This window comes from Acipenser ruthenus, chromosome 1, assembly GCF_902713425.1.
Source record: "Acipenser ruthenus chromosome 1, fAciRut3.2 maternal haplotype, whole genome shotgun sequence".
Classification (NCBI taxonomy): domain Eukaryota; kingdom Metazoa; phylum Chordata; class Actinopteri; order Acipenseriformes; family Acipenseridae; genus Acipenser; species Acipenser ruthenus.
Window position 1 is genome coordinate 59,616,300 of NC_081189.1, and position 27,253 is coordinate 59,643,552.

Consider the following 27,253-nt stretch of genomic DNA (forward strand, 5'->3'; position numbering starts at 1 on the left):
CATTAAATGTTTTTTATTTTATTTTGCATTGCACATATTTAAAGCACTATAAACATATGTTATGTACTGACTGTGAAGGAGCTCATTCTTTATACATGAATCTTGACCCAAATTGAAAGTTTACCATTAAAATGTAATGAGAATAAATCCAATTGTTAATGCATGCAAAACCCAGTTATTTCATAAGCTAAGCACAAAGTGTTGTGCAATAAACAGTATGTATACAATACACGACACATAAAGAACACCAATAAAGATTCAGGGCTTTGTTAACATTAAAAAACGACAGAACATATAATATGATCTAACAATTTCATTTTCTCTGGTCTCCAATAAACAGTTTCAAAAGAACAATATATTTTTATTGTAATTATACCCCTATTTATTTTTTTGTTTCACATTAGAACATTTTAACTTACTGTAATATCAGCAACAATTTAAAACAACCAAAGAAACACCAATTTGCATTTTTTTTTTTTTTTTTTTTTTTAATCAAAGTACCTCATGTTTTGTAATTTTTTTTTTTTAAATAAATGCAAACTTGCATTTTGGGAGTAGGTGGAATATATATATAGTTTGAAAATTGGCTTTTTATTTCCTGGCATCTCACTCATCAGCTAGTACCCTTGGTGGGGGGTACATTAACTTTTAATAGAAAATGTAACAGATATCCTTGAGCCACCTACTCATCAGGATTAAAAATAAATAAAACTTCTCTGTTTAAACCACAAAACTTGTTTCTATTTTTTTTTTCCGTAACACTTGCCCAATTTCTAAGCGCAATAAGACCCTCCAGGGTGGGCGGTATTGGGAAATACCGGACCTTCCAGGGGCTACTTGTATTTTCCTTTGTCATTGATCACTACCTGGAAGGTACAAAGTATTCTGTAATACCCAACATTTACTCTGTAGTTACCCTTACAGCATTCTATAGATGCTTCCAGACTTGGTCCAGAATGTACTGATTTATATTTCTGTTCACTTCATCCTAGATGAGATCAACTGATATCTAGCTATATTCACTTTCTTTTTTATGCTGAAAGGTGGGTACACAGTACTTTTAAAGGTGAAAAAGTTAAGTAGAAACACAATTCTTTCTGTCAAGTACTGATGGGTTAGTGTTGAGGTGTTTTGGTGCTCATATTCAGGGCATCTCTGCAATAGCAGTGATTCTTGAATTAAATCATTTGCAATAAATTATGCTTGAGGTACCATTAAAAAGTATATACATTTCTTTATTTTTTTTAACGTCAGACTACTGGCAAGCCAAAGATGTTTTTAATAAACCAGACTTTTGTCCTTGTCGATTCCAAAGTAAATTAGGTACAGTATATGTGAATCAACTAAAATAATGTAATTGTATGTAAAAGTAATGTGATATCTTGTAACAATTGTAAGTCGCTCTGGATAAATAATAATAATAATAATAATAATAATAACAGCAATACAGAACGTGTATACTTAAGACAGATAAAGCATTTACATTTTGCTCAGGGTACACGTAACAATTTTAATATTTAGTAAGGGACCATTCAAAGGACCCGATAAACTCTCTTCGTACTGTTTTCATTGGAACAGAGAACGTTCTAAGTCTAGATATATGTGAATATGCCTGCATTTTATTTTATTCTGCAAATAAGGGTAATCAAGGTTGCAGTGGCCTCTATTCCTGCCAATTAAAAAATAATGACAATGCCCTTCAGGAGACTTGAAAGTCCAGAAATGGCATATATATATATATATATATATATATATATATATATATATATATATATATATATATATATATATATATATATATATATATATAAAATGATTTCCATTACACAAGAGTAGATGTTAAAACTTCATGCTGATTTGAACTCGGCTCTCTCCAAGATAAGCACCAACTAAGACGCTGCTTTACAGTAAACTAATGTGATCCATATGTGTCTCCATCCATTTGCGCTTCCTTCCATATGATGATGTAGATATCCTTCTGTCTGGTGTTGATGGCTGAAGTGTAATGCTGGCTCCAGGGATCAGCTTATTTTGCCTCCCTAGTGCATCAGCACACACAACGGCTGCGATGCTGGCGCCGGGGATAAACCACAGTGCGGTCTCCCCAGCTCTGGGGTCTTCAAGTGGGCACCTTCCATCCTCAGTGTTTCGTTGACTAGCCCACGACACCTCAAGAGGGCTCGACGGTGATTCTGGCGTCCCAGAATCAACCCCCTCCGCCCCCCACTCAACTCAGCCCAGCTTACTTACCTGTACATCAGCGTTTCTTTCTTTCTATTGTGCTTGAGATCCCCAGCCAGAATCTTTCCGTCTCAACCACAGCCAGTTGCTGCTCCTCTCTGTTGCTTCAGATAAGTTCTTCACTGTGCGACGCAACTCTTGGCCACTGAATCCGACGTCTTTGAGAAACTGGGTTGTAGAGTGTGCCACAAATCCTCGACAACCCACCTCCACTGGGTAAACCCGGACTTTCCATTCTCGCTGTTCCGCTTCAGTGGCTAGTTGAGCATACCACAGTTTCTTCCTCTCATACGCCTCATCTACATATATACAGCTCTGGAAAAAATTTAGGAGTGGCATAAAGTCACCCAACATCAATGTGAAAGACTGGTGGAGAGCATGCCAAGACGCATGAAAGCTGTGCTTGAAAATCAGGGTTATTCCACCAAATATTGATTTCTGAACTCTTCCTAAGTTAAAACATTAGTATTGTGTTGTTTAAAAATGAATATGAACTTATTTTCTTTGCATTATTCGAGGTCTGACAACACTGCATCTTTTTTGTTCTTTTGACCAGTTGTCATTTTCTGCAAATAAATGCTCTAAATGACAATATTTTTATTTGGAATTTGGGAGAAATGTTGTCAGTAGTTTATAGAATAAAACAAAAATGTTCATTTTACCCAAACACATACCTATAAATAGTAAAACCAGAGAAGCTGATAATTTTGAAGTGGTCTCTTAATTTTTTCCAGAGCTGTATATGCATTCTCGAATATCGGTTTCTCTAAATTTGACTGAGCTTCTCTGGAGAATTCTAAGTGACAGGACTGAATTTTTTAAAGAACATTAAATAAATATGTAAAGAAGTCTTATTTATCACTGCTAGCACTAGAGATTCTTCAGACAAATTTGAAGTAAGATCAAAGCCAGGTAAAGACAGATTTAGAGGAACATGAGCAACAGAACCACTTAAACTCAATGCAAAACCCTAAAAACAGTGTACTACATGTAATGTTGTCCTTGAAGAAATGATGTAGCACATTATAGCCTGTACATTTAGTTGGTCCAGACATGGATAGAAGCAACTTCTTGTTTAATATCAGATGGATTACGGGTGAAATAAAAAGGTTCTGAAAGTCTCCAAGCAAATGTTAAAGGGAATGACATCACCACTTTTAGCTTACTGGTCAGTATTATTCTTATAGCTATCCCAATGCAATTTCAATTCTTTGTCTACAGATCACTGAAAGGTCTTCAAAATTGTAGGAAAAATAGAAGTCAAGCCTCTCACTTTGTAGTTGCTTTATTTCAATTCCAAATAGTCTCTGTAAGGCTGTTTGATTCATTCATTGGAGGTGGTTGGGTGTGGCCTGTGGAAGCTACAATGTGACTGGTCTTTTTGACTTAAACAAAAATACAGTACCTTCAAAACATGAATTCAAATAACCCTGTGCTCACACTGCCTGTGAAGAAATAGATTATTCTCTTGTGCTCATCTGAGGTTTAGTCCTTAATGCCCTTGTTGAAGATACAGTCAAATTAAAATAAATAAATAAAAATAAATAATAATAATAATAATAATAAGTGCAGTCTGTAAATAAAAAAACACACCACACTGAAAGTGACTGTTCTCTGTTTTGTATAGACACCAATCTCCAATCTCCTGGTTGAACTGCCTTGATGACGTTGGGCAGAGACACCATCTTGAATCAGCTTTGATTTTATCTCCTCCTGTAGAAAGACCCCGTGGGCCTGACCAGTCCAGTGAAGTCCAAACGACACTTGTTGATGGTGGTAGATGTCGGAAAGGTATTTGTAGCCCTGTTGTATTACCCCTAGGACCCAGGGATTTTATGTTATCTGCTGCCAGTTTTCTAAAAAATTGGAAGACTCTTCCCCTACTGGCAAAGGTGAGGAAGTGGGAAGACACAGTCAAGAAGAAGTAGGTGGTTTACCTCTACCCCTCTAACACCAGGAAAGTCCATGTGATTTGAAGCTTTGACCTCGTTAGAAACGGCCCTGCCCTCCATAGGATGACTGGAATGGCTGACGTCTGGCCAACATCTGTCTATTAAAGTAACCTCTACCAGGGAAAGCACCTCTTCTTCCTGTCTTGCCTCTTTCATGTGTGAAAGAGCCAAAAAGCAGAGCCAAATAGCAAGTCACCCTGGAAGGGTAACTCTGTTATTTTTGTCTGTATCAGGAGTTAAAGGTGATGCCCTTAACCCTTTGCGGTCCATTTATTCAGCGCGTCAGGTCCAATTTATTTTCACACACACAGTTTATTTTAGACGCGCTGTTTTAAAGTATTTTTTTCCACAGTAAAACAGGTTTAAAAGGCACTGCATTACACTTAGTACTGCATCTCCAGCCCCGCCCCACCCCACCCCTTGTTAGATGTATTTTTCACATACCTCTTCATAGTTGTGCATACTGATAAATCATCTCCTGATCACTTGTTTTATCACCAAACCTCAATAATGCGATCCAAGTCATTATTTTATTACTATAACATCTCAAAAAGCCCTGCAAATGTCCGTGATATTCTTTGAGCGCTGGATGCAGAAGCAGCCAACTTGTTTGTTTATGTCTGTGTTATCTCTGTGGTGCCGGGGCTATGTGTATTGCTCAGATCCGCCCCTTTTTTCGGCTTCTCTCGGCTGCTATCGGTCTCACTCAGCCATTGGTTTTCTCTGCTTTTTTCCGGAGCAAAAACGACTAGGGACCTGTGTTTTACGTCTTTTTGATGATGTCAGACAGGGTCCGACATCGGACCGGAAAGGGAAAATTGTAATGTCGGACCTGGTCCGACATAGGACCGCAAAGGGTTAACTGTAGGCACCTTCTTGCTGAAATGACATTAGCCACAGCCCTAGCATTAGTGTCAATGATGTCACATGATGCTTGTAGCTGGATCTTTGCCGCATTCTTACCACCTTCTGCAATCTGCATGGCTAGTTGTACACTTTCAGGTGTAAGGGACTGCAGGGAATCAGACACCTGGCTCCACAGCTTGTGTTGGTATTCTGATGCATATATTTGGTAAATATTAATATGCATGCTGCAAGTAGGCAGAATAGTCCTTTAAAAATCTTTTTGTCTGCCTGATCATGAACAGAAACTTTAGAGGATGTACCAGCAGCTGGAACAGCCATGATGGTATCCAATTTAGGCTGCTTAAAAAAGGAACTCTGTAAAATTGATCAGCCCTTAGGAGACGTGGTGCAGTATTAAGCCTCAACGGGCCTGCAGACTGCCTCATGGAAGGGGAACCCTTCAAAGGCTTTATTATCCTTGGCATCGATGATGCTCAAGAAATCATCATCCTTAGAAGTCTGGGTAATTACATTGAGAGGATGAATTCCTTCATTAGTATAAACTGGTGCAATACCTTTACTAACCACTGGAACGTCATCATCAGACTCCGCCAATGATGTCATTGTCTTCAAAAGTCTGTGTTTCTGGAGGATAAAAACCTTCTTGTATTGTAGTACTGGACGCTTCGGCCGGGGCCCGCTGTGGATTCATAGCCTGTCTTGACCTTTCGAATTCCTGCATCCATTGACAAAAATATCCTTGATGACAGAGGGCATCATCACCTGTGCAAGAGTCGGCTGCGCGGTCACCGTGGAAGTTTGAGCAATGGTTGCCGGTGTTTTGGTTGGTGCCTATTTCTCTCTACTGTCGTAAGAATGAGAGGATTTGCTAGACCTTTTTCTCGGAGGAGACGTGCTGTCGTTCCGGGGTCTAGAACTGCTGGGTCTTTTATACCACGGGGCAGAGTCACCCACACTGAGAACAGAAAGAGGCCATGTGTGCAATAAACACGAAAAACAAAAGTGAATAACTAGCTAATGTTAGAAAGTGAAAATCAGAGTGTATCCTTTTTTTTCTTGCACTTCTAGACAAAAACAACAAAATAAAGGGATTTAATGAAAATAGCGCAAGAGTGAAACTATACAATGAGACTGTACCCAAGCTATGCAGGAGAAAATTGGACAATGTTACTAAACAGGGGCTGGGTTTTAAGGAGGAGGGACTATATTCTGGTGCCAACAAGGATTATTTTAAGGATCTCTGGGATAGATTTGTTCTCCTGACCCAAGCAACATGGAGACTGGGAGTTCACTCGGTGTGTGGAGTTAATCTGACTAGGTAAGAAACGATTTCATAAATCATAAACTTTCACTAATACTAGGAATATAATGTCATCTGCATTTAACGTATACACTAAATAATACTCTGACAAGTATGCATACTGATATCTATATATAAATCCAGCCACACAGGTAACAAATCTGAGGGTGGGACCGCATGCATTTCAGACAATAATCTATACATTCCACAGAGTTGATGCATAAATACTTTTTTTTTTTATTTAGACCCTTATTTATTATATACATGATGTATTTTATAATTATCATATTTTCCTTTTTTTTTTGTTTGTTTTAGAGTTTTAAACACTTGGACAGCGCACAGCAGTGGTTAAGGAAAACAGTATTTTTTTTACAACATATCAACCATGCACTGTTAGGTTAAAGTTCAACATTTCTTTCAGAAAAAAAAAAAAGTTTACATCTAGAGGAACTGGACAGGTTGAATGTGCTCTAGGAGTTGAGGCCTAATCCAGCTAAATAGCAGCAGGTATCACAGTGTGTGTGGAATTGGGTCAGGTCATTGTATTTTGTTTCAACATTCACATCTTGACAATTCCTATTCCCCTTTGAAGGAAAAAATCTTCATTAAAATGTACACCCTCTGCATCAGAGCAACACCAGCTAAATTTTCCTAAATGTTTTTGGGAGATCTGTACTCGGTATCAATAAATACCAACTTTCCATGCCTCAAAACACCAAGGAGTAGGGCTAGTCAGGAGAATGAATCATATCCACGTCTGATACCTGGCGATCTAATCAGCAATCATCTAATCTTGCTTCACCTATTAGGGTTATTTGAAACACAGATCACATTAAATAAACACAATTAAAATCAGAGCAACATTGCCAAGAGTTTTAAAAGTAACATTCATGCAGATTGTTTGTGTGCTTTCCAGGTTCTTGTTTTACAGGGGTGGGGGTAAAAACCGGTATGTTCATCTACAGTAAGTACAGTATATGCCTTAAAGTACCCAACAGCTCTGTCACTTTCATAAGCCACGGTGGTCTGTAATTTGCATTTCAGACAATAATTAAATATATATTATAATATAATTGTAGTTCGCAAATGTGTAATTGTGTGCAGAAAGATAGCTCTATAAGGGATAATATTGTTTTTGTACTTTCAGGTTTTTACAATTTAAAATTAATTAAAATATACTATATTATATGTCTTTTTTACAGTTACCAGGATAAATTCTGAAAATATTAAGACTTTCTTACATAAAACCTCTGGATAGTTCTTATAAAACTAATGAAACGTATAATGACAATATTTACTTCTTGGCACTGATTAATAAACTCTAAAACTGCATGCAAAGCTTTACAATCTCATTATTTACATATTAGAATATGACTTTGTCACATTACCTTAAATTTAAAATGTAAGATATAATTTGTCTTAGTGTGCGTCTTTGGAACACAATTTTACAGAAATACTTTCTTTAAAATAATTTCTCTCAAATTCACAAAACAGGATACTTAATAAAAAAAAAACCTTATTAAACTATGACACCACATACTTGAAGCACAAACAAAGGTGCTAAAGTTAAGCATATGCAATATATCTTAATTGAAAGTTGATGAAAATGTTAGCTTTAGCATCTTGTCAGAATACTAGAAAAAATATATATTCAATCCTACAAACAGATTACACTTTCATGCATCATATAAAATATGTTGTATCTTTCCTTTTATCCAGATATTTACATATTATTTTACAGGTGTCTGTATAGTACATTTGAATCCACATGACATTCAGAAAAATATTTCCTGACCCATAATAATTTGACATGAACAAAAATGTCCTTTGGACTTTTCTAAAGCATTATCAGCAACAAAAAAATAAATAAAAAAAGGCAGCAGCACTTCTGCTTAAACACTCTGCATAAATTAAAACTACTGCTTGAAATTGCAAATGAGGAGAAGGAATACCTTAGTGCTGCTTTCCTGTTGCCATAATTAGTATATCTGAACTTGAGATGCTTGGCAGAGCATTCCACTGAGAAGGGGGCAGGACACACAGCTTACCTTACTGGGGTCTTGTTGCCTCTTGGAGCGTCTTGTGTTAGAAACCCAATGCACCTTGTAGTGATGTGTTATATTATTTTTTTCTTTTAACTTAAAATACTTCTAAAGTACAGACAGAATACTGCCTTTTCAGCTTCCTGCACTACTGTTTTGTTCAGTGCAATTACTTTATTGGAAAGCACCAATGCTTGTCTTTATGAACTCTGCCCAGGTCACTGAGGCTGCACACTGGAAGAGTCAGACATGCTGTCAGTTCTATGCCGAGAAAGTCGCATTTGTGACTGTTGCTGTTGTTGTTGTTGTTGCTGGTGGTGTGCTTCTGTAAAAGTGCTCTGTTGCTGTAATGGAAAAGCAGCTGACAGGATAAGCTGAGTGGACTGGTTGCCATGAAGCAATCGAGGGCCCTGTATATTTATTAAAAAAAAAAAAAAAAAAACTCAATATAGGCAATATAAATATCAATATAAAAAACAAATGAAAACACTTATGAAGCATGAATAAGTTTGTCACAATTAACTATATCCACATGAAGTTGAACAGAATGGTGGTGGTTAGGTGAAATACATTACAGTCGTCCCCTCGTCCCCCCAACAATCTACAACGTTGCATCAGGGATCGCACAGACCATGCTGTGGAATAAGCTACAAAAAAAGATTTAAAGCCCTTACCTGCAAGAACCGCTGTGATTGGGATGTTTGCTGAACTGTGCTTTGTTGCTGTTGCTGTTCTTGCTGGCTTTGTTGGTGCTGTGTTATTGATACTGTCTGAGGCTGCTGCTGCTGAGATGCAAAGGTAGGATATGCTGTCACCACCTGACTCATAAACATGGTAGTGGGTACCATGACTGTCCCACAGGCCATTGGGGCCGTCACCAACTTGGTAACAAGCTGCTGTCCTTGAGGAAACCTGTGAAGGAAGAGAACAATGAAATCAACATGCAATCAACATCTAGTTACCTTCAGTGTCATTTTTACAGATACATAAGCACCAGAAATTAGACAATATATTATCAAATCAATTAATATATTGTCAAATTAGTTATATTACATTTTTACAGACTTATAATGTAAAGGTGCCAATTCTTTTGTCATGAACAAATATTATAAAGACTGTTGGTTACACTACCAGAAATTGTGCATTTTGGTCTTTGTTACATTAGTTAGTGGCTAATGTTCACCAAGTACTTGTATTTAACATGTTTACTTTAATTATCTTATATTAAATTGTTGGGTGCCAATACTTTTGTCTGTGAGTAGTGGAGTTAAATTCCGATTATTGGTACTGCAGGACTACATGACAACATGATTAATAATTGATTTGCTTCAAATCCAGCATCTTGTGTCACTTACTTACCGTATCGGTCTGTCCTGAGTGAAAGTGGCCACTGCCCCACTTTGGTTGGTGTTTTGGGGTAAACTGGATGCAATCTGTACCATGTTTGCAGATCCCGGCTGAGAGATCATCATAGTGTTATACAGTGAGGGGGGGAATGTGTTTTGAGGTTGGCTGTGCAGGGAAGTCTGCTGGCTATGTGCTGTTTGCAGAGACTGATGAGACTGTTGCTATATAGAGAAAAGAAAAAAGCTTTTTAGTCCCTAAACAAGAAAGCGTTCAGAAACCTCAAATACTAAATCATGGAGAATCTTTTGTAGGGCTGCCAAATTATTTTAAGTTTATACATGTAAAGGAAAACAAGCAGTACAAGCAGTGCTATCTCTGCTTGGCAGTCAAAAATAAACACCTTAAATGTATTGAGAGAGCCCTGCCTGTAAATAAAGTGTTAGGGTTAAGTGTTTTGGTGGTGGTTGGCGGGGATGGGGTTAATTACTATCCCTGCCAGGTACATGTGAGAATGTGGCTGTTCCCAAATTAGGTAACTGGTGCTAATTGGTAACAACCACAGGATATAAAAAGGGAGCTTGAAGCTCTATAAGAGAGAGGACTGCCAGGGAAAGTACTGTGTATTTAAACTTAAAGAGTATATGTTTTGTGACTGGTAAGCAGCTTAGCTGTCCGGTTTAGTTAAAGAAAACCAGTGAAGGCTTTGCCCAGCCTGGTAGATTAAAGGAGTGGCTTAGCCGTCCCAACCCTTTAGTTAGGGAAACACAAGTTTAGTTAGTGCTCCCAATTGGAGTTAGGCTTTTGTTTTGTTTATTTTTTATATAGCCCTAAACGACAGTTTCTGTGTCTGGGTCACCTATTTAAAAGGCACCAGCCCAGCCTTGGCTGGGGGATGTATCAAAGTATGTTTAGCAACTGTGGTTTGAATAGTTATATTTTAACATGTCCTTCAGGAATGCCAAAGAGAAAGGAATGAATATATATATATATATATATATATATATATATATATATATATATATATATATATATATATATATATATATATATATATATATATAATAAACTAAACTTGTAAACCAACTGTCAAGAAACTTCACAAGTGCCCTAATTAAGTTTTATTTGAGTGATGGTCATTAAGCATGGTCCTGGAAACTCACTTGTGTTAATGTGGTGTTTTGCTCTCTCAGTAAAAGCTGCTGCTGCTGCTGTTGTATGCTGATATGACCCGTGCTCATGCCTCCTTGGATTGGACTTGATGGAATGACTTGTCCCTGCATTGTGATTGAGGTGGCCTGCTGCATTGTAGGTAGATTTCCACTGGAAAGCTGCACAGAACCAAAGTTTAGTCCACCAGCAGGCTGCTGCAGAAACATCTTAAAAGAAAAGTCAAACCATTTTTAACTAAGCTACATGTTCAACAAGTGAGGAAGTTTGTAAAGTCATCCAGATCAATATAATGCTTACCAATCAGAGTATTTGAAGAACTATTTTACCCCACATGCATGGCAACTCTACAGTGCATCAGATACTGTGATAGCTATTGAGATTTTTTAAACATGGTTCCAATGAATGTGTTCGGCTTTAGTTTGTTACTTATTATTTTTATATGTTTACATGGGAATAAATCAATGTTCCCGTTTAAAATTGAGTCTCCTTCTCATGTAAAATCTCTGGGACCACCAATAGAAAGGCACAGAATAAAGAAAGGACCTTAATCTCAGAAAATATCATTTGAATCAATGCAGCCAGTAATTAGAATATCAACTAAATGAAAACCTGAGACAATCACTTTATAAACTATACCAAAACTGGGCAACAGTCAATATAGTGTGGCACACCTGCAGTCCTTGTCCCTGAACCATTTGGAGCTGCTCCTGAATCTTTCGTAACTCGTCTTGCTGTCTCTGGATGTTTGCCTCGATCATCCGTGTCCTCTGTTCCAGTTGATCTTTGAGATGCTGCATTGCTCCAAGCTGGGCGGAGAACTGCAACATGGGCTAAACACAAGTATGTATATATATATATATATATATATATATATATATATACACACACACACACACACACACACACCAGAAATGCATCTGTATCTTAAAACCAACATTTTGTAAAATCCAAATTATTTTTTTTTTTAAATACTTAATTTGGAAGAAATGTTAGCCATTGTGCAAAATTTGGGGGGGGGGCGGAAGCAGGGGCTGCTTAATTAATGTCTATCATTATTAATCTCCTATTTAAACTCCGATCTCATGCTCCTTCTCTGACTAGTGTTTTGTTTTCTAGCGAATGTGTAAACTCCTTAATTGTGCTTCACTTTGAAACATGGCTAATCCACACCACTTTGTTCTCTCGTCCGATTTGGACGACTCTGATCACAAAACAAGATTTCCTACCTGCTCCATCCTGCAGCCTCTCTCTCGCTTGCTTCAGCGGCTCCATTACCAGTTGCCTCTCTGAATATCAGGTCTTCAGCCCAGCGCCCGCAGCACTCAAAACGCCTCAGCTCCCTTTGCAGCTTCATTACAAAGATTGGCCCATTGCCAAACTTTTAACCCTTTGCGGTCCATTGTCGGACTGGGTCCGACATTGCAATTATTCCTCACAGGTCCTTTGTCGGACTGGGTCCGACATCATTATAGCAACGCAATAAACGGGTGTTTAGTCGTTTTTTCTCCGGAAAAAGCCGAGAAAACCATTCAATTGCCGAGTGGTAGCGACAGGAGCCGAGACAAGTCGGAAAAAAAAAAAAAAAAAAAAAAAAAGGCGTATTTCATGAATAGTCATACATGGTATCAGGTATCAGATAATGGGCGTCCATAATAAACAAGCTGGCTAAGTGCGTCAGCGCACTGAGACTATCATGGACATTTGCAGAGCTTTTTTCAGATGTTATAGTAATAAAATAATGACTTGGATCGCATTATTGAAGAGTTTGGTGATAAAACGAGTGATCTGGAGATGATCGATCGGTATGTACGACTATTATTATTATTATTATTTATTTCTTACACAGCTGAACGCTATAGCAAACAAAAGGCTGGGGAGGGGCTGGAGATGCCTAGTGTGTGCTTTGTTGATATGCAGGGCCATTTAAACCCGTTTGACTGTGAAAAAAAATACTTTTAAACAGCGCGTATAAAATTAACTGCGCATGTGAAAATTAATTAGACCTGGCGTGCCTGACGCGCGATTAATAAATGGACCGCAAAGGGTTAAAAGCATTATTCAACAAAGGAATCAACATTCCCATTGGCGGCAACCGGCTCTCTCTCTTCAATCAGTACTGCAAAACAAGGTCTGCCGAGCCTGTCTTCGCTCCTCACCTGCAAGCAACCACAAGCAGACACCCATCCACCGTTCCACGCACTGCATCCGCCCCCACAGAGCCCGCTCAGCTCTGCGCTTCAATACAAAATCCTCTTTCTCATCTTCACCAAACCATCTTTAACGATTTGAAAGACCTCATACAGCCAATCGCCAACTCCATTTCAACTATTAATGCCCGACTCGACAACCTCCAAAGCCGCGGCACCCCTTCAGCAACAGCAGCCATTCCCACCCTGTCTTCAATCTCCTATCCCGCAGCAGCTTCCTCCTCCGGTACCTCCAGTCCCTACCATTGGAATCCCTGAATACAATTTAGCATCAACAATTGCATCTGGTTCTCATTCAGCTTCTACCATCAGGTGCCACTCTCTCTCTCCAAATATTCTAAAGCAAATAATAGAAGGTAAGGATATCAATTTAGTCTCCATTCTTATCGCTACATCTGATTTTTTTGGACCACCGCGTTCTGGACTGTGGGAACCTGTCAGTCACCCTCAAATCCCAAGACCCATGCCTTCTAAAAAATTTAACCCTTGGAGACTTTTTTATCGCACTCTCAATCTACCATGACGTTCTCTCCACAGTTTATCCTCACCACCACCAAGAATTGGATCAATATTTATTTTACATAGTGGCGCTCTCTGTTCGCTATGGGGCTACTATGTTTTATCACTTGTATCACTTGTACCACTAGGCTTTTTCAGCTAAAGACGCTTCCATTTTATCAGCTGACAATCATATCGCGGACTGGTCCTCTCCTGATTTGGATCTCTTCAACCGCATTTTCAGCAGCCTGCGAGCCAATGCCTGCAGAGTCTGCTCCTCCACAGTCCGCTCTACCCACCTCTGTCCAAAAGCAGCTTCAACATCATTCAAAACAGGTTTTCGCTCCACCCCTCCATGCTTCAGTTCAAGATTATCTGCTCCAAACCCTATCCATGCATCAGCTCCACCCGACAGATCTTCAATCCGCGATAGATACGACCACAATATTAAGTTCTCTGATTCCAAACAGATCTGTAATAACTTCAATTCCTCAGTCTTTTACCTTCCTTCCTGCAAATTCCTTCATATCTGCAGCTTCTGTGGCGATGCCCACTCCAAATCTATCTGTCCACCCCGTCCGAAATGACAATCAAAGCTGTTAGTGGTTTCCAATCCTATCAACATTCCAGCCTTATCAGAAGAGCTTCATTACCACTCAGACAAATCACCTCCTATCTCATCAATGGCCTCTCATATAGATTCTCCACTGGCCTCTACAAAATCCCATCATCTTCCTACATCTGCAAAAATCTGCACTCCTCTCTAACCAAACCTCAAATCGTCAGCTCTCTCATTCAAGCAGAAATAGACAAAGGTTATATGGTTGGACCGTTTTCTGCTCCTCCATTTCCCATTTATCACATCAATTCCATAGGCATCGCTACCTGTAAATACTCAGGCAAAAAGCGCATCATCATCAATCTATCAGCCCTTCGAGGAAGCCTTACAAGCAGCATAAACTCTCTCATTTCTCATGATCAGTTCTCCTTGCATTGTATTATGATATCAGACGCTATCAAATTTATCAAAATAGAAGGCCAAGTTTCATGGCTAGCCAAAGCAGATATTTTATACGCTTTCAAGGTGATGCCTATTCACCCCTCCCTAGGCCACCTGTTCGGAATTTGCTGGAACGATAAATATTATTTCTCCACTCAGCTCACTTTCGGCTGCCGTAGCAGCCCCAAAATATTTGACACTCTCAGAAGCACTTTACTGGATCCTTCTCAACTCCCGCCATGTTCCATTCCTCCTCCATTTGATGGATGACTTTCTCCTCATCTCTCCTCCATCACATCCTCCAGCACAAGCAATTAATCAACTGAAAACACTGTTCACCTCACTTGGTTTTCCACTTTCCGAAGACAAAACCATCAGTCCGCTCCATTCTCTGGAATTCCTAGGGATAATGCTTGATACAATAAAATTCGAAGCCAGCCTTCTGCCAAGCTAGAACGCATTCGCTCCCTCATCAATTTCAGCTTTCCTTCTACATCAAGAAACAAGACTTTCTATCTCTACTTGGCCATTTCAACTTCGCTTTATGCATTATCCCCCAGGGCAGAACATTCATTTCTTGTCTCTCTCCACAACAGACAAGAACCTAAACTCCTATATCAGTATATCCTCCAAGGCTAGGAAAGACATAAAAACATGGGCCACATTAATCTCCGAATGGAACGGCCTCTCCTTGTTCTAGGACAACTACATCTCAGCATCCCATGATCTCGCTCTCTTTACAGACGCTTCATTGGTTCTCCAGCAATTGGCCCCCCCGAAATCCGGAGTCTATCCACCCACCTTAAATCTACAGCTCTCCTTGAAATCTACCCCATCATTACAGCCGCCCACCAATGGTCAAGAAAATCAATTATTTTTTATAACGACAACAAACCCACAGTCCACATTATCAACAAAGGACGCTCTTCCTCCCCCCCTCATCATGAAACTACTTCAACGTCTAATTTGGATCTCAGTCTCTTGCAACTTCAAGCCCGCTACCTTTCTGGTACCCATAATAATGCTGCTGATGCCCTGACTCGCATCTGCTCATCTGGCTCCGGACCCCCAACACCAACAAACTCTATCAAGGTCATTTCATCCAACTATCAAAAATGGATTCTCCAATATGCCACTACTCCTCCATGACAAAGTACCTCTCCCTTAAAGAACCTTACCTTCCCTCAGACCCACTATTCATTGATTCCTCCAGCACAATTATATCCCGTTATTGGTTTGAATCCCATCTCACTACCCTTTCCAGAACTGGCCTTCTGCCCCAATTCTATACCCCTCATTCATTTAGAATCGGGGCAGCTACATCCGCAGCGAAAGCCAACATCAATCTCCAGCTAATCAAGAAAATGGGAAGATGGACCTCTGCAGCAATACATCCGTTCATCCCCTACCGACATAGCAGCAGCCCATCAACAAAATGGCTAGCATGCCTGGAATGGGGCATGCTAGCCATATGGCAACCAGATGTTTTCCCCTATAGAAAAGGGATTTTTTCCTCTCCACTGATCAGCAGGTAATCACATCCCACACTAACTCTATCCTAACCCTCCCTCTCGTCCCTTCCTTTCCCGTCTTCTTTCTAGCTGTCTTGTTTTTATGTTATACACCGGTGCGACGCTATTGTTTGCTTCACGGTGAGGGTTTCTGCGGGGAGCCGGGGGTCCATCCTTTGGTGGGCTAAGTGCGGATTCAATCCTCCGACTTCAGGTCAGCCAAGCTATCTCGTCCTCGCACTAGGAGGGTTTTCCCCGAGTGAGTCAGAGGGGACCTCCGGCCACAATATCCTTGCACAGCTCATGTGCCTATTTACCTCACCTCGTGAGGTGTTGTTCTTCTTTCGCTCGGTGCGTGGCCTGCCCTACGCTTTCAGTGCCTGATTCCCAAACTAACCCATCTCTCTGTCCCAGGTTCCCTGCGGGACACTTTCCCGCTCCCGGCTTCGGAGGCCTGTGCCTCACCCCATTCGAGGGCAGCACCAGACCAGTCAGGGAACCCTTTAATATCTCTCCTTTCAGGTCCTAATGCAACTGGACTATTCCTATCACCCCGAGAGGCGCCTCTGCCGAGCAGAGCCCTTTTATATGTTTTCAGATCCTCAAACGTGACCTTCGACCAAGCTCGGTCCTCGTGCAAAGGACAGCTCCTCGATCAGGATCTCTTTCCTATCCTAATTTCAAGCCTGGGCCTCACTAAGCCTGCTACTAATTCCCTCTATGTTAGTCCAGGCTCTCTCCGCTCGCTACTGTCTTACTAACAGCTTGTTTCTGCTTCCTCTGCTCTATCCTTACAGCCCCGGCAAACGCCCCATTAATACACAAATATTCTATTGCAAGTTTGAAGGCCAGTGACATAAAATTAAAGTCTTTCTTTTTTAGTGAACTCCATTTGTACGAAACCCACTATTGTGTTGACCAGTGTATAAACACATGCCATGTTCTCACCTGCGACATGCTGGATGGAATCTGCAGAGTCGCAGGCTGCTGGGTGATCATGGGTGTGGCCACAGCTTGGCCAGTGTTTTGAGAACTCATTGATTGCTAGTCAAAGAAAAAAAAGGAACAGATTTTGACAAAAGAAGTAGACTTGTCTACTTAAATATTCGTCTTCCTAGTGATATTCTTTGATGACAAAGCCATATTAGAAGATACAGTAATTAAAAAAGGAAATATGCTACAGATTTATCAGCATTCTTTAAACACATCTGTAGTGTGAATGTATTGCATGCTTTAAACCCCACTATATCTGTATTGTGAAAGTATTACATTTGCAAATGTATACTAAACTAACTTCTTATATTCTGCAGTAATAATTCAAGAAATATACACATTATTATTAAGATTTATATATAACATTTCTTATATGTTCTTATAAAGATGATATGCAAAGTTTTACAGTTTTGATCCTCACCTGGCTGCTTATTGATGATCTCCTCTGCGAAGTCATTTCAATTGCTGAAGCCATAGACTGTCGTGAGGGTGTGCTGGTTTCTGTTTGTAGCTTTGTGGGGGTTGCTATTTATAAAAAAAATAAAGAAAAGTATATATATAATATATATATATAAAATATATATTTATATATATATATTTTCTTGTCAATGCAAAATACAACTGTATATTATGAAATGCTTATGATAAGAAGGTTATTAAGCCGGAAAAATTATACACAACACATTATTTTATTAAGAGTAACCTACATGTATACTTTTACATATCCATTAAATCAAATTAAAACAGAACCGTTCATGAACATTCATGCAGCAAGTCTACAATACTTACAAGTCGGGTCAGACACTGCAGTGTGGGATGAGGACTTCCGTGAACTCCTCGAGGAGGCTGAAGGAGTCCGATCAAATCTTTCCAGAGTCTCCTTTAGACTGACAGTGTTCAGCTGGGAATCCGACCCAGAGTCTTGATTCTGTGCACACATACAATCATTGCTTTAGAAGTGTCTGTGTCTTAAATATTCAAGCAACTGTAAATGAAGGAGCTTTATTTGAAGAATAAAACAGTATAAAACTAGCAAGAAATCACTTACAATAGTTGCAGTACTGTTATTTAGTACTGTATTGCTTAGCACATTAATATTATTGTACTCTCTGAAATGTCTTTACCTTTGCATACACTAGGTCTTTAGCTTTACAGTATTCTACAACTGTAATAGTTATAAAGAGCTATACCAGTAAGATTTATGAATAACTACAGCAAGTACTTGTGACCAGGTCAATGAAGACCAACTCACTAAGAAAAACAATTTTTCTCGCAGTCTCTGTATTTCCTTCAACTATCTCTCTATATGAGGACATTTTACTCTTATGTGGTTGTAACAGGGAGTTCACCAGAGCAATACAACACATACTGCTGTTCTGAGATGAAGAGTGCATTGAAATGCAAGTCAAAATGCCAGTCTAAAATGGGGTCACCTTATCTGCAGCCACCTCCTGTGGAGTCTCTTCAACCCCAAGCTCTCTTCTTCGTTCTGCTCTTACCTCATCATAGCTGTACAACACATAAAATGTGGTTTAGATCATTATTTGGGAAAGATTCCTCAAGGCTGGTTGCAAGGAAGTGAGGTGGTGAAAGTATTAGCTGTCCACTGAAGGACTTAGGACAAGCATCAGAGACTGGATCCTGTGCAGGGGTAGTACAGTATGCCTCCCCACATCAGTTCCTTAATCAGCCGTAAAATCTGTTGGAAGCAATACTTGCTTAAAATACTTCAGGACATAAAATTGTAACTCATCACGTATATATTCTCTAAAACATTGGCAACAAAAATAGAGAAGTTCAACCATGCTCACATTGTCTATTGACAAAGAATGATTAAAAAAGTATTAAATGGTATTTCTGAATTCTGAAAAAGTGTACAAGGTACAATTACAATTATATTATATGGTTCACTTTACCTTACTACAGTGTGTGTACAGACAATGAACTCAGGTCTAGAGTTCCACTGGTGGTAAGTGATATAGTAGTGGGTCTGAAGCCAAATCCACTGCTGTCCTTTGGTCAAGAATCTGTAATAACATGATTTTCCCTTCCCATACTGCATTACTAGAAAACAAAAAGAATGACCACAGTCAATCTGATACACTGTCTAGACATTATTGCTGGGAACCAATTGTCCTGAAAGATCATTCTTATTGTACACGAGTGTCTCAACATCTCTTATGCCATGGGCATTGCTAGGTCCTACAGTATACTCAGTCACACATGACAATGGATACCAAGGCAATGGATGTCACAAGAAAATTAAAACAATCATTATATTTTAAAGTAATTAACATGCAGATACACAATAATTCAGGTATTAATTTAGAATATTGTATGTCACAGAGAAATAACAAACATTAAAAAGATTGATGGTATCGCATGATGCTTCAAAGGAGGACAGAGGCAGGGATAGAGAGCTCTGTGTAATGAGGTAGTTTTTAAAATGTTATTACGGGACATTTTACCAAATTTCAATCAGAAACATTTACTAACTATTGATAAAAGTGGTGGGAATAAAGTGTCTCAATATAAAGACTCAGAAAAGCCAGGTGCTGCCAAAAAGTGTCAAAATACAGATCTATCGCTGCCGATATCACCTCTTAAGCAAAGCCAGGGCGAAAACAACCCTGAGAGAAAAAAAAAGAAATAAAATAGTCAATGAGGCAATATCTGATGAACTGAAAAACCTCTGAACGATGTTGGAGAACTTAATTAATAATATGGAAATAAAAATCAACAATAAGTCTACACAAATAGAAGAAGCTGAATCTTGAATATCCTATGCAGAAGATGTGATAAGGAAACAGGACTCAGGTCGGTATAAACCTAACCCAACAAGTATTAATCAAAAGAGAAACTTGAAGATTTTCAGAACAGAGCTAGACAAAAATAATATACAATTTGTTGTCTTGCTGAGGGAAGCGAAGGTACTATCTGTACAGAATTTATTTAACAACTCCTGACTGACATTTTTGGAAAAGAGTCGTTAACGGAATTTCATTCAAAGTGGAATGAGTGCACAGAACTGGAACAGGGAAGAAGGGAGGCTTTGAGTCCCCAAGACCAATAACTGCCAACTTTACTTTGATACAAGGACAAACAGAAAATACTATGATTGGCTCAACAAACATCAACACTGAAATACAAGGAGCGCCAAATTTCATTCTGTGGAGACTTTTCAGCTGAAGTTCAGCGCAAAAGAATGGAGTTTAACCAGGTGAAAGAAAATACTAAAAAGGACAAAAATGTGAGATACGGCATGATTTACCCAGCTTGGCTCCGTGTCAGTAACGGTTATCTCCTCAAAACGGTCCAGGAAGCTGAAAAGTTTATTCGGGACACATTTACGTCAGAGAGTGTGGAGATGAAAGAGTTGACTGACAGAAAGGTTATTCATCTCAAGAAAGATGAATAATGTAAACATGGTAATGCTTAGCACAGGTTACTAATTCTAATTATAACTAAGGCTATGATTTTGGCACAATAATTTTTTGTACATTTCACAGGAGAGGTGCGGCAAAAAACCAAGAAGTCACGGAAAGGTCATAAAATAATTTAGTTTTAGCTACATCAACATACACAAGAGATTTTAAACAGTTCACAAAAACCATTAATATAAAGACATACAAAACATACTTCGACATCATTTCTGGTCGGAGTCGAGGGTCTGCGACCCTGTGCGAAAAGTCGGGATTACGTCATCTACGATAATAATGCAACGTGCATCTTTTTTAGAAAAGCGTACAGCCTTAACAGATCATCAAACCTTTCATCTGTCAATATACCTACAATAAATCTCTAACTGTCACATACCCGCATTTCTGAATAATGTTTGAAATTCTACCTTTCGGGTTCTCTGTTGGTTGAGAGGACGAGTGTACCAACGACGTCGCTTTTGATTTTTTTTTAATCCTCTTGGATAGAGATACAAACTCAGCACATCTACTTAAATGTAAATGTATCCAATTTTGCGACTGCAGTCCGTATATAAAATATGAACAGCTGCAACCACTTTGCGCAGTCAAAAGGGCTGCGAAACGATGCGTCCCATACAGCAAATAGTGAAGCTGCACAGCTTTTAGCTGTCTGCGCCTGGCACATCTCATTCATCTGCAGCAGTGTGGAGTAGTGGTTAGGGCTCTAGACTCTGGACTCTTGACCGGAGGGTTGTGGGTTCAATCCCAGGTGGGAGACACTGCTGCTGTACCCTTGAGCAAGGTACTTTACCTAGATTGCTTCAAAAAAACTCAACTGTATAAATGCGTATTTGTATGTAAAAATAATGTGTAAAAAATAATTTAATTGTATGTAAAAATAAAGTGATATCTTGTAGCAATTGTAAGTCGCCCTGGATAAGGGCGTCTGCTAAGAAATAAATAATCTGAAACAGAAGTACTGTATGAATCAGGCTTTAATAGAGTTTTTCACAGGCTGCATGTGTAAAGAAAGCCTCTAAGTTGATAAACTTCTGCTCTCCGATGCAATTGTTCCATCTTTACAGAAAACAGCTCACTCACAATTTTTTTCGCATTTTAGCTGTCACCGATTTACATGCATACAGAGCCAAACAATTTACAGACACTCACAGATTTGCATTTTCAGTGCATGACATACTGCATTTTTTTAAAGGAAATAAAGGAAACGCCTAATCAAAAGTGCAATTTTTGGGACCTCTGTGACAAAATCGTAGCCTTAATTATCACTAATTAGTTATTGGAGTGTTAACTTGATATGTATATATTCTGTATATTGACCTTGCCTTTCTGCAAGAGACACATTTCAAAACAGATGGGTAGGCCATGTATTATCATCTTGCCGTATTTCTAAATCTAGGGGAGTTGCTATCTTAATAAAATATTAAGATTTACATTAGTTGATACGTTCAAAGATAAAGAGGGGTGATTAATAGCAATTAAAACTTTAATTCTAACTAATAGTTACGCAACTAACATAAATAATAAATTATTTGCAAAGAAATATATAACCTGGGAACAACACCTGTAATCATAGCAGGGGATTTAAATACTACCTTTAATGCACGTATTGACCACTTGTACTTAGTACAAAAACCACTTCATTAGATGCAGTATAAATCCTGTTAATGTATTGTGTGAAGAGATTGGTCTCATGGATTGCTGGAGAACCCTTCATCCATCTGCAAGGGAATTTACTTTTTATTATTGTTCTCACCAGTCTATTTTATCCATTTTTACTACAGGTACCTGAATTGAACCAATTGGATTATTAGACCTTAACTATGAAATGAAACAGTTTACAATAAACAAAAAGCACACTCTTGGAAATACAGCACCTGCGCATTAGCATGACAACCGTCTGGATTGAGCTAAGTAGGGTACATCTCTGGGGTCTTCAAGTGGGCACCTTCCATCCTCAGTGTTTCGTCGACTAGCCCACGACACCTCAAGAGGGCTCGATGGCGATTCTGGCGTCCCAGCATCACCCCCCTCCATCCCCCTCAACTCAGCCCAGCTTACTTACCCATACATCAGCGTTTCTTTCTTTCTATTGTGCTTGAGATCCCCAGCCAGAATCTTTCCGTCTCAACCACAGCCAGTTGCTGCTCCTCTCTGTTGCTTCAGATAAGTTCTTCACTGTGCGACGCAACTCTTGGCCACTGAATCCGACGTCTCTGAGAAACCGGGTTGTACAGTGTGCCACAAATCCTCGACAACCCACTTCCACTGGGTAAACCCGGACTCTCCATCCTCGCTGTTCCGCTTCAGTGGCTAGTTGATCATACCGCAGTTTCTTCCTCTCATACGCCTCATCTACAGCATCCTCCCATGGCACTGTTAACTCTACCAGGTGAACAAGGCGTGCTGATCCAGACCACAAGACAATATCTGGTCGAAGGTTAGTGGTGGCAATCTCAGGTGGAAAAATAAGCCGTTGACCAACATCTGCCAGCATTTTCCAGTCTCTAGCAGCTTCCAGTTGTCCTGGGCGAGGATTGATTTTAGCACCTTTTCTTGGTGGTTGCTCTCCTGAGCGGAGGAATGTTGTCTTATGTGTGTAATGTTTTGATGGAACAGGTGGCAACTTATTGGTCATGTTACGCTTGTCATCCAATGCTAAGGCCAAACATCGCAGCACCTGGTCATGGCGCCAAGTAAACCGTCCTTGGCTAAGAGCCACCTTACATCCTGTCAAAATGTGCCTTAATGTTGTAGGTGATGAACACAAAGGACATGAGGGATCCTCTCCTACCCAGAGGTTTAGGTTCTGTGGTGATGGGAGAGCATCATATGTTGACCTGATGAGGAAACTGATCCTGCTCTGTTCCATTGACCATAGGTCTTGCCAGCCAATCTTGCGTTGTTCCACACTCTCCCATCTCATCCATTCTCCCTGTTTGGCCTGGGAAATGGCCTTTATGCACCTCATCCTCTCCTCCTGGTTTTGCACCTCGTTGACTACCAGCTTCCTCCGTTGAGCTGGGGCTGCCTTGTGTCATGTAGGAGGAGCTGAACTGAGACCAAGACCCCCTCTTCCATGCTGACCTTGCCCCATGATATCACCAATTCGAAAGGCAGCCTTTGCATTCTCCACAGCTTTCTTTGCTGCGCACTTTCTTCCAGTTTTCAACAGAGGTGCTGCCTCCCTTACGCATTTGTCACGTGTCTCTACTAATGTAATTTCCAGTCTGACCTTGACGCACTTAAACTCCTCGGTTAGAGCGGAGACTGGTAGCTGCAGTATTCCTTTACCATAAAGTCCCACTTTGCTGAGGCAGCGTATTTTATAAGATATCAAATGTCCAAGCTAGATGAGATGGATCAATCAAGTTGCATTTTTTAAACACTTTAAAAGACATTCTGGGACCTTTATTATTAGAAACATTACAGGCTTCTTTATTACAGAAAAATAATAGCTAAATCTATGTATAAAGCACAAGTACTTTTGCTCCCCAAACACAAAAAAGATCTATTAGATGTGCAGAATTATCGTCCTACCTCTTTGATGCAATGTGGTGATAGAATTCTAGCAACACAACCAGAGTCTTACATAAACTAATTCATCCTAAGCAAACTGGATTTATTAAAGGCAGATCTTCTCATGACCATATAAAACACTTATTACATATTCTGATAACATGTAGATCAGTAAAGTGATCCTGCTATGGCATTATCTCTTGATGCAAAAAAAGCATTTGACTGTATTGAATGGCATATGTAAGAGATATTAAAACAATATGGTACCGACAGAAGTTTTAGAATGGAGAATAAATACTATATCTAGAACTGACTGCAATGATGGCAACTGGTACAGTTATTTCTAAGCCCATAGTCCTACAAAGGGGAGTCTATCAAGGGTGTCCACTATCACCACCTGTTCATATTAGCTTTGAAACTTGCAAACACAATTAGATCAGATGAAAATGTCAAAGGAATTGGTCAGGGAGCAACATCTTAAAGTTATATTCTATGCTGATGATATTATGCTCACAATTAAAAACCCTTCCACATCCCTTCCAAAAGTTATGAAATAATTGAGTTATTGTAAATACTTGGGCTACTGAATCAACTGAGTTAAATCAGAAGCTTTCTCATTGGCTGCCAATTGTTTTGCTTAAGTTTACAGTAAATATAATTATTTGGCCTAAAGGTGATATTAAATATCAATTTTAGCAAAAACTTGGAATCAAACTTGAAAATTGGGTTAAATTAAAAAATGCCCCTTTAGGGTAGGATAGAAGTTACTAAGATGTCCTATAATAGCATATCCTCTTTCTGTGATCCACCCTAAAAATTCCTCCTCACGACTCCAAGCAAATGAATAGAATGTTTCCTCAATTAATTTGGTGAAATAAAAGAATCAGACTTGATTTGGGGAAACCCGCAACTACAATTTAAACAAAAACCCTTTATCAATGAATATTGGAAAGATAAAGGAATCGGATTTGAGAAATATTTGGATGTCATTTATATCTAATAGAACAGAATAAATTGCAGAGTGGCGATTCCAGATTGTATACTTAAATTATAAACTCACTTATCAATTAATCTGGTCCCAGACTACAATCTCCAGTATTGTCACCACTAGAGATATTTCTAAAGGTAAATGTAAAGAATCAACAAAAATATGTTTTATTCATTTATTAGAGATAAGGTCACAAACATACAAATTACAGAGATAAATGGGAAATTCATTATCAGAAGACTATTGGCTACTTATAGAAATATCAAAGTAGCTACCTTTAATGCTAGACACAGATAAATGTACAGCTATGGCCAAAGTTTTGCATCGCCCTATAGAATTAACTAATTTTGCTTCATAAAGTCGAATGTAACCTGCTGAATAATGTTATGCTAACATATTTAATTATCATATTCCTTTGAATTTAAGATGCACTTTTTGAACCATTTTTTGCTTCTCAGAAACAGCCTGCATCTTAAATTTGAGCACAGTATAGTGACGTGTATATTAAAAATCGGCAACAAAAGACGTCACTGCCCGAATACACTGCTGAGAAAAGACGAACTAAGCCGTCACTGCCCGATCTCGAATCTTCTATGACACACAGGCAGCCATTTTCAAAGAACTTTTAGAATTTCAGCATATCTAACAAACAGTAGCAGCTTGGACAGATCGGAAATGCTGATCAGACCCCCTGTATTGTTCGAAATGCTGAGCAATACCACAGTTCACAAATTGGGAGAAAAACAGGGGTGAGTAATGAGAAGCAGCACATAACTGTAATGCTCTGTGTGATAGCAGACGGCCGCAAACTGCCTCCATATGCGTAATTGAGAATGTATCTTTGTAAATGTAGATTTATTTTATATTACATTTTTCCTCAAATTGAGGGTTGGACATTTGGGCTGCATCTTAAATTCAAGGGCGTCTTAAATTTTAAGGAATACGGTACATACCACTTTGTGTTTTACATATACTTAACGGAAAACTGAGAAAACTTGAAAAATGTTACATTTCAAAATCTAACATAAAACACTGTACTATTATGGCTTCAGGTAGACTTTTGCAATACCATTTTGTAGTTTCTTTGATTATATGTTGTTAAATAAAATATCTAAAATTAGGTTTATATAGTTATTATTATTATTATTATTATTATTATTATTATTATTATTATTATTATTATTATTATTAATATATATATATTTTTTTTAATTGTCTCAATCCTAAAATTCTAGGTGGTGCAAAAGCTTTGGCCATACCAAGATCAGTCATAGAACATTACACTCCGGCAAAACTATTTAAATGTAAACAAATGGATCATGACAAATGTTGGAGGTGTCTTTCTGAAACTGGTTCATTTGAACATATGTTGTGGAATTCTAAAGCAATTTCAACAATTCTGGAAAGATGTGTTCTTTCATAGTTCCAATATAGTGGGGTTTTGGATCTAGCTCTATTGGGAAATACAAATGTAGTTGATGTTGCAAATAATGTGAATTATATGACTAATTGACAATGTCATTCACTTTCATTGGGATTCTAAACCCTGTTATCCTATGATAACACGACACAAAGTGTGGCGACACACGTCACAAAGGCAGACCCAGCTGTCAGACTCCTGGAACAAGCAGCACTTAACTGACTTTTATAACAAACTTAAAAAGGAAAGAAGTCCAAAGTACTTCAAGTACACTAGATGCATTCTCTAGCTAATATACTAATACATATGATAACACTGGCTAGTATAAAACCCTCGACTCTATCACGATGTTATCCACCAAGACTCGTTATTCATTTGTTGTACCTGTAGCAAAAATATTTAGATTGTAATGCTCTGTGAAAGAAATGTTTTGGATTTCAGACAAGTTCAAATCAGGGCACACTTCATTGTGATCTGATATTTAAATCACTTACACAACACCACGCCTGTGCCATGTGTCAACTTACAGTGTTCGTGGCATTTTGCCAAAGTTTCCAGGTCATCCACATGGTAGTAATCGTAGCCAGATGTGCCAAGAACTTCAAATGGTAAATATCCAATTAATGGAGGTGCCCTTGATAAATACAAGAAATAAGTAAAAAAAAAAAAAAAAAAAAATTAATTAAAATGAGGTGACTTGATTTTGACAATGAAAAAAACAGTACATCTACATTTGCAAATGTAGAATAGCTAATAAATAT

General features: G+C 38.8%; 1 protein-coding gene across 11 annotated transcripts in view; it reads right to left on the reverse strand.

Annotated features, from left to right (window-relative positions):
• Nucleotides 1-7,219: 7,219 nt before the first annotated feature.
• The window catches only part of LOC117421158 (circadian locomoter output cycles protein kaput-like), a 65,322-nt gene continuing 45,288 nt past the window's right edge, over nucleotides 7,220-27,253 (reverse strand). For 10 of the 11 annotated variants that reach the window (XM_034035162.3, XM_034035160.3, XM_059026714.1 and 7 more), the window contains 11 exons: nucleotides 27,020-27,126; nucleotides 19,045-19,192; nucleotides 18,562-18,637; nucleotides 17,918-18,056; nucleotides 17,550-17,653; nucleotides 17,084-17,179; nucleotides 11,591-11,749; nucleotides 10,910-11,125; nucleotides 9,762-9,970; nucleotides 9,077-9,314; nucleotides 7,220-8,812 (listed from right to left, as the gene is read on the reverse strand). In XM_034035162.3, coding sequence (XP_033891053.2) covers nucleotides 8,621-8,812; nucleotides 9,077-9,314; nucleotides 9,762-9,970; nucleotides 10,910-11,125; nucleotides 11,591-11,749; nucleotides 17,084-17,179; nucleotides 17,550-17,653; nucleotides 17,918-18,056; nucleotides 18,562-18,637; nucleotides 19,045-19,192; nucleotides 27,020-27,126 — 1,684 coding nt within the window. In that variant the 3' untranslated portion in view covers nucleotides 7,220-8,620. The remainder of the gene's footprint in view (nucleotides 8,813-9,076; nucleotides 9,315-9,761; nucleotides 9,971-10,909; nucleotides 11,126-11,590; nucleotides 11,750-17,083; nucleotides 17,180-17,549; nucleotides 17,654-17,917; nucleotides 18,057-18,561; nucleotides 18,638-19,044; nucleotides 19,193-27,019; nucleotides 27,127-27,253) is intronic. The other variant, XM_059026748.1, reaches the window with a different exon arrangement.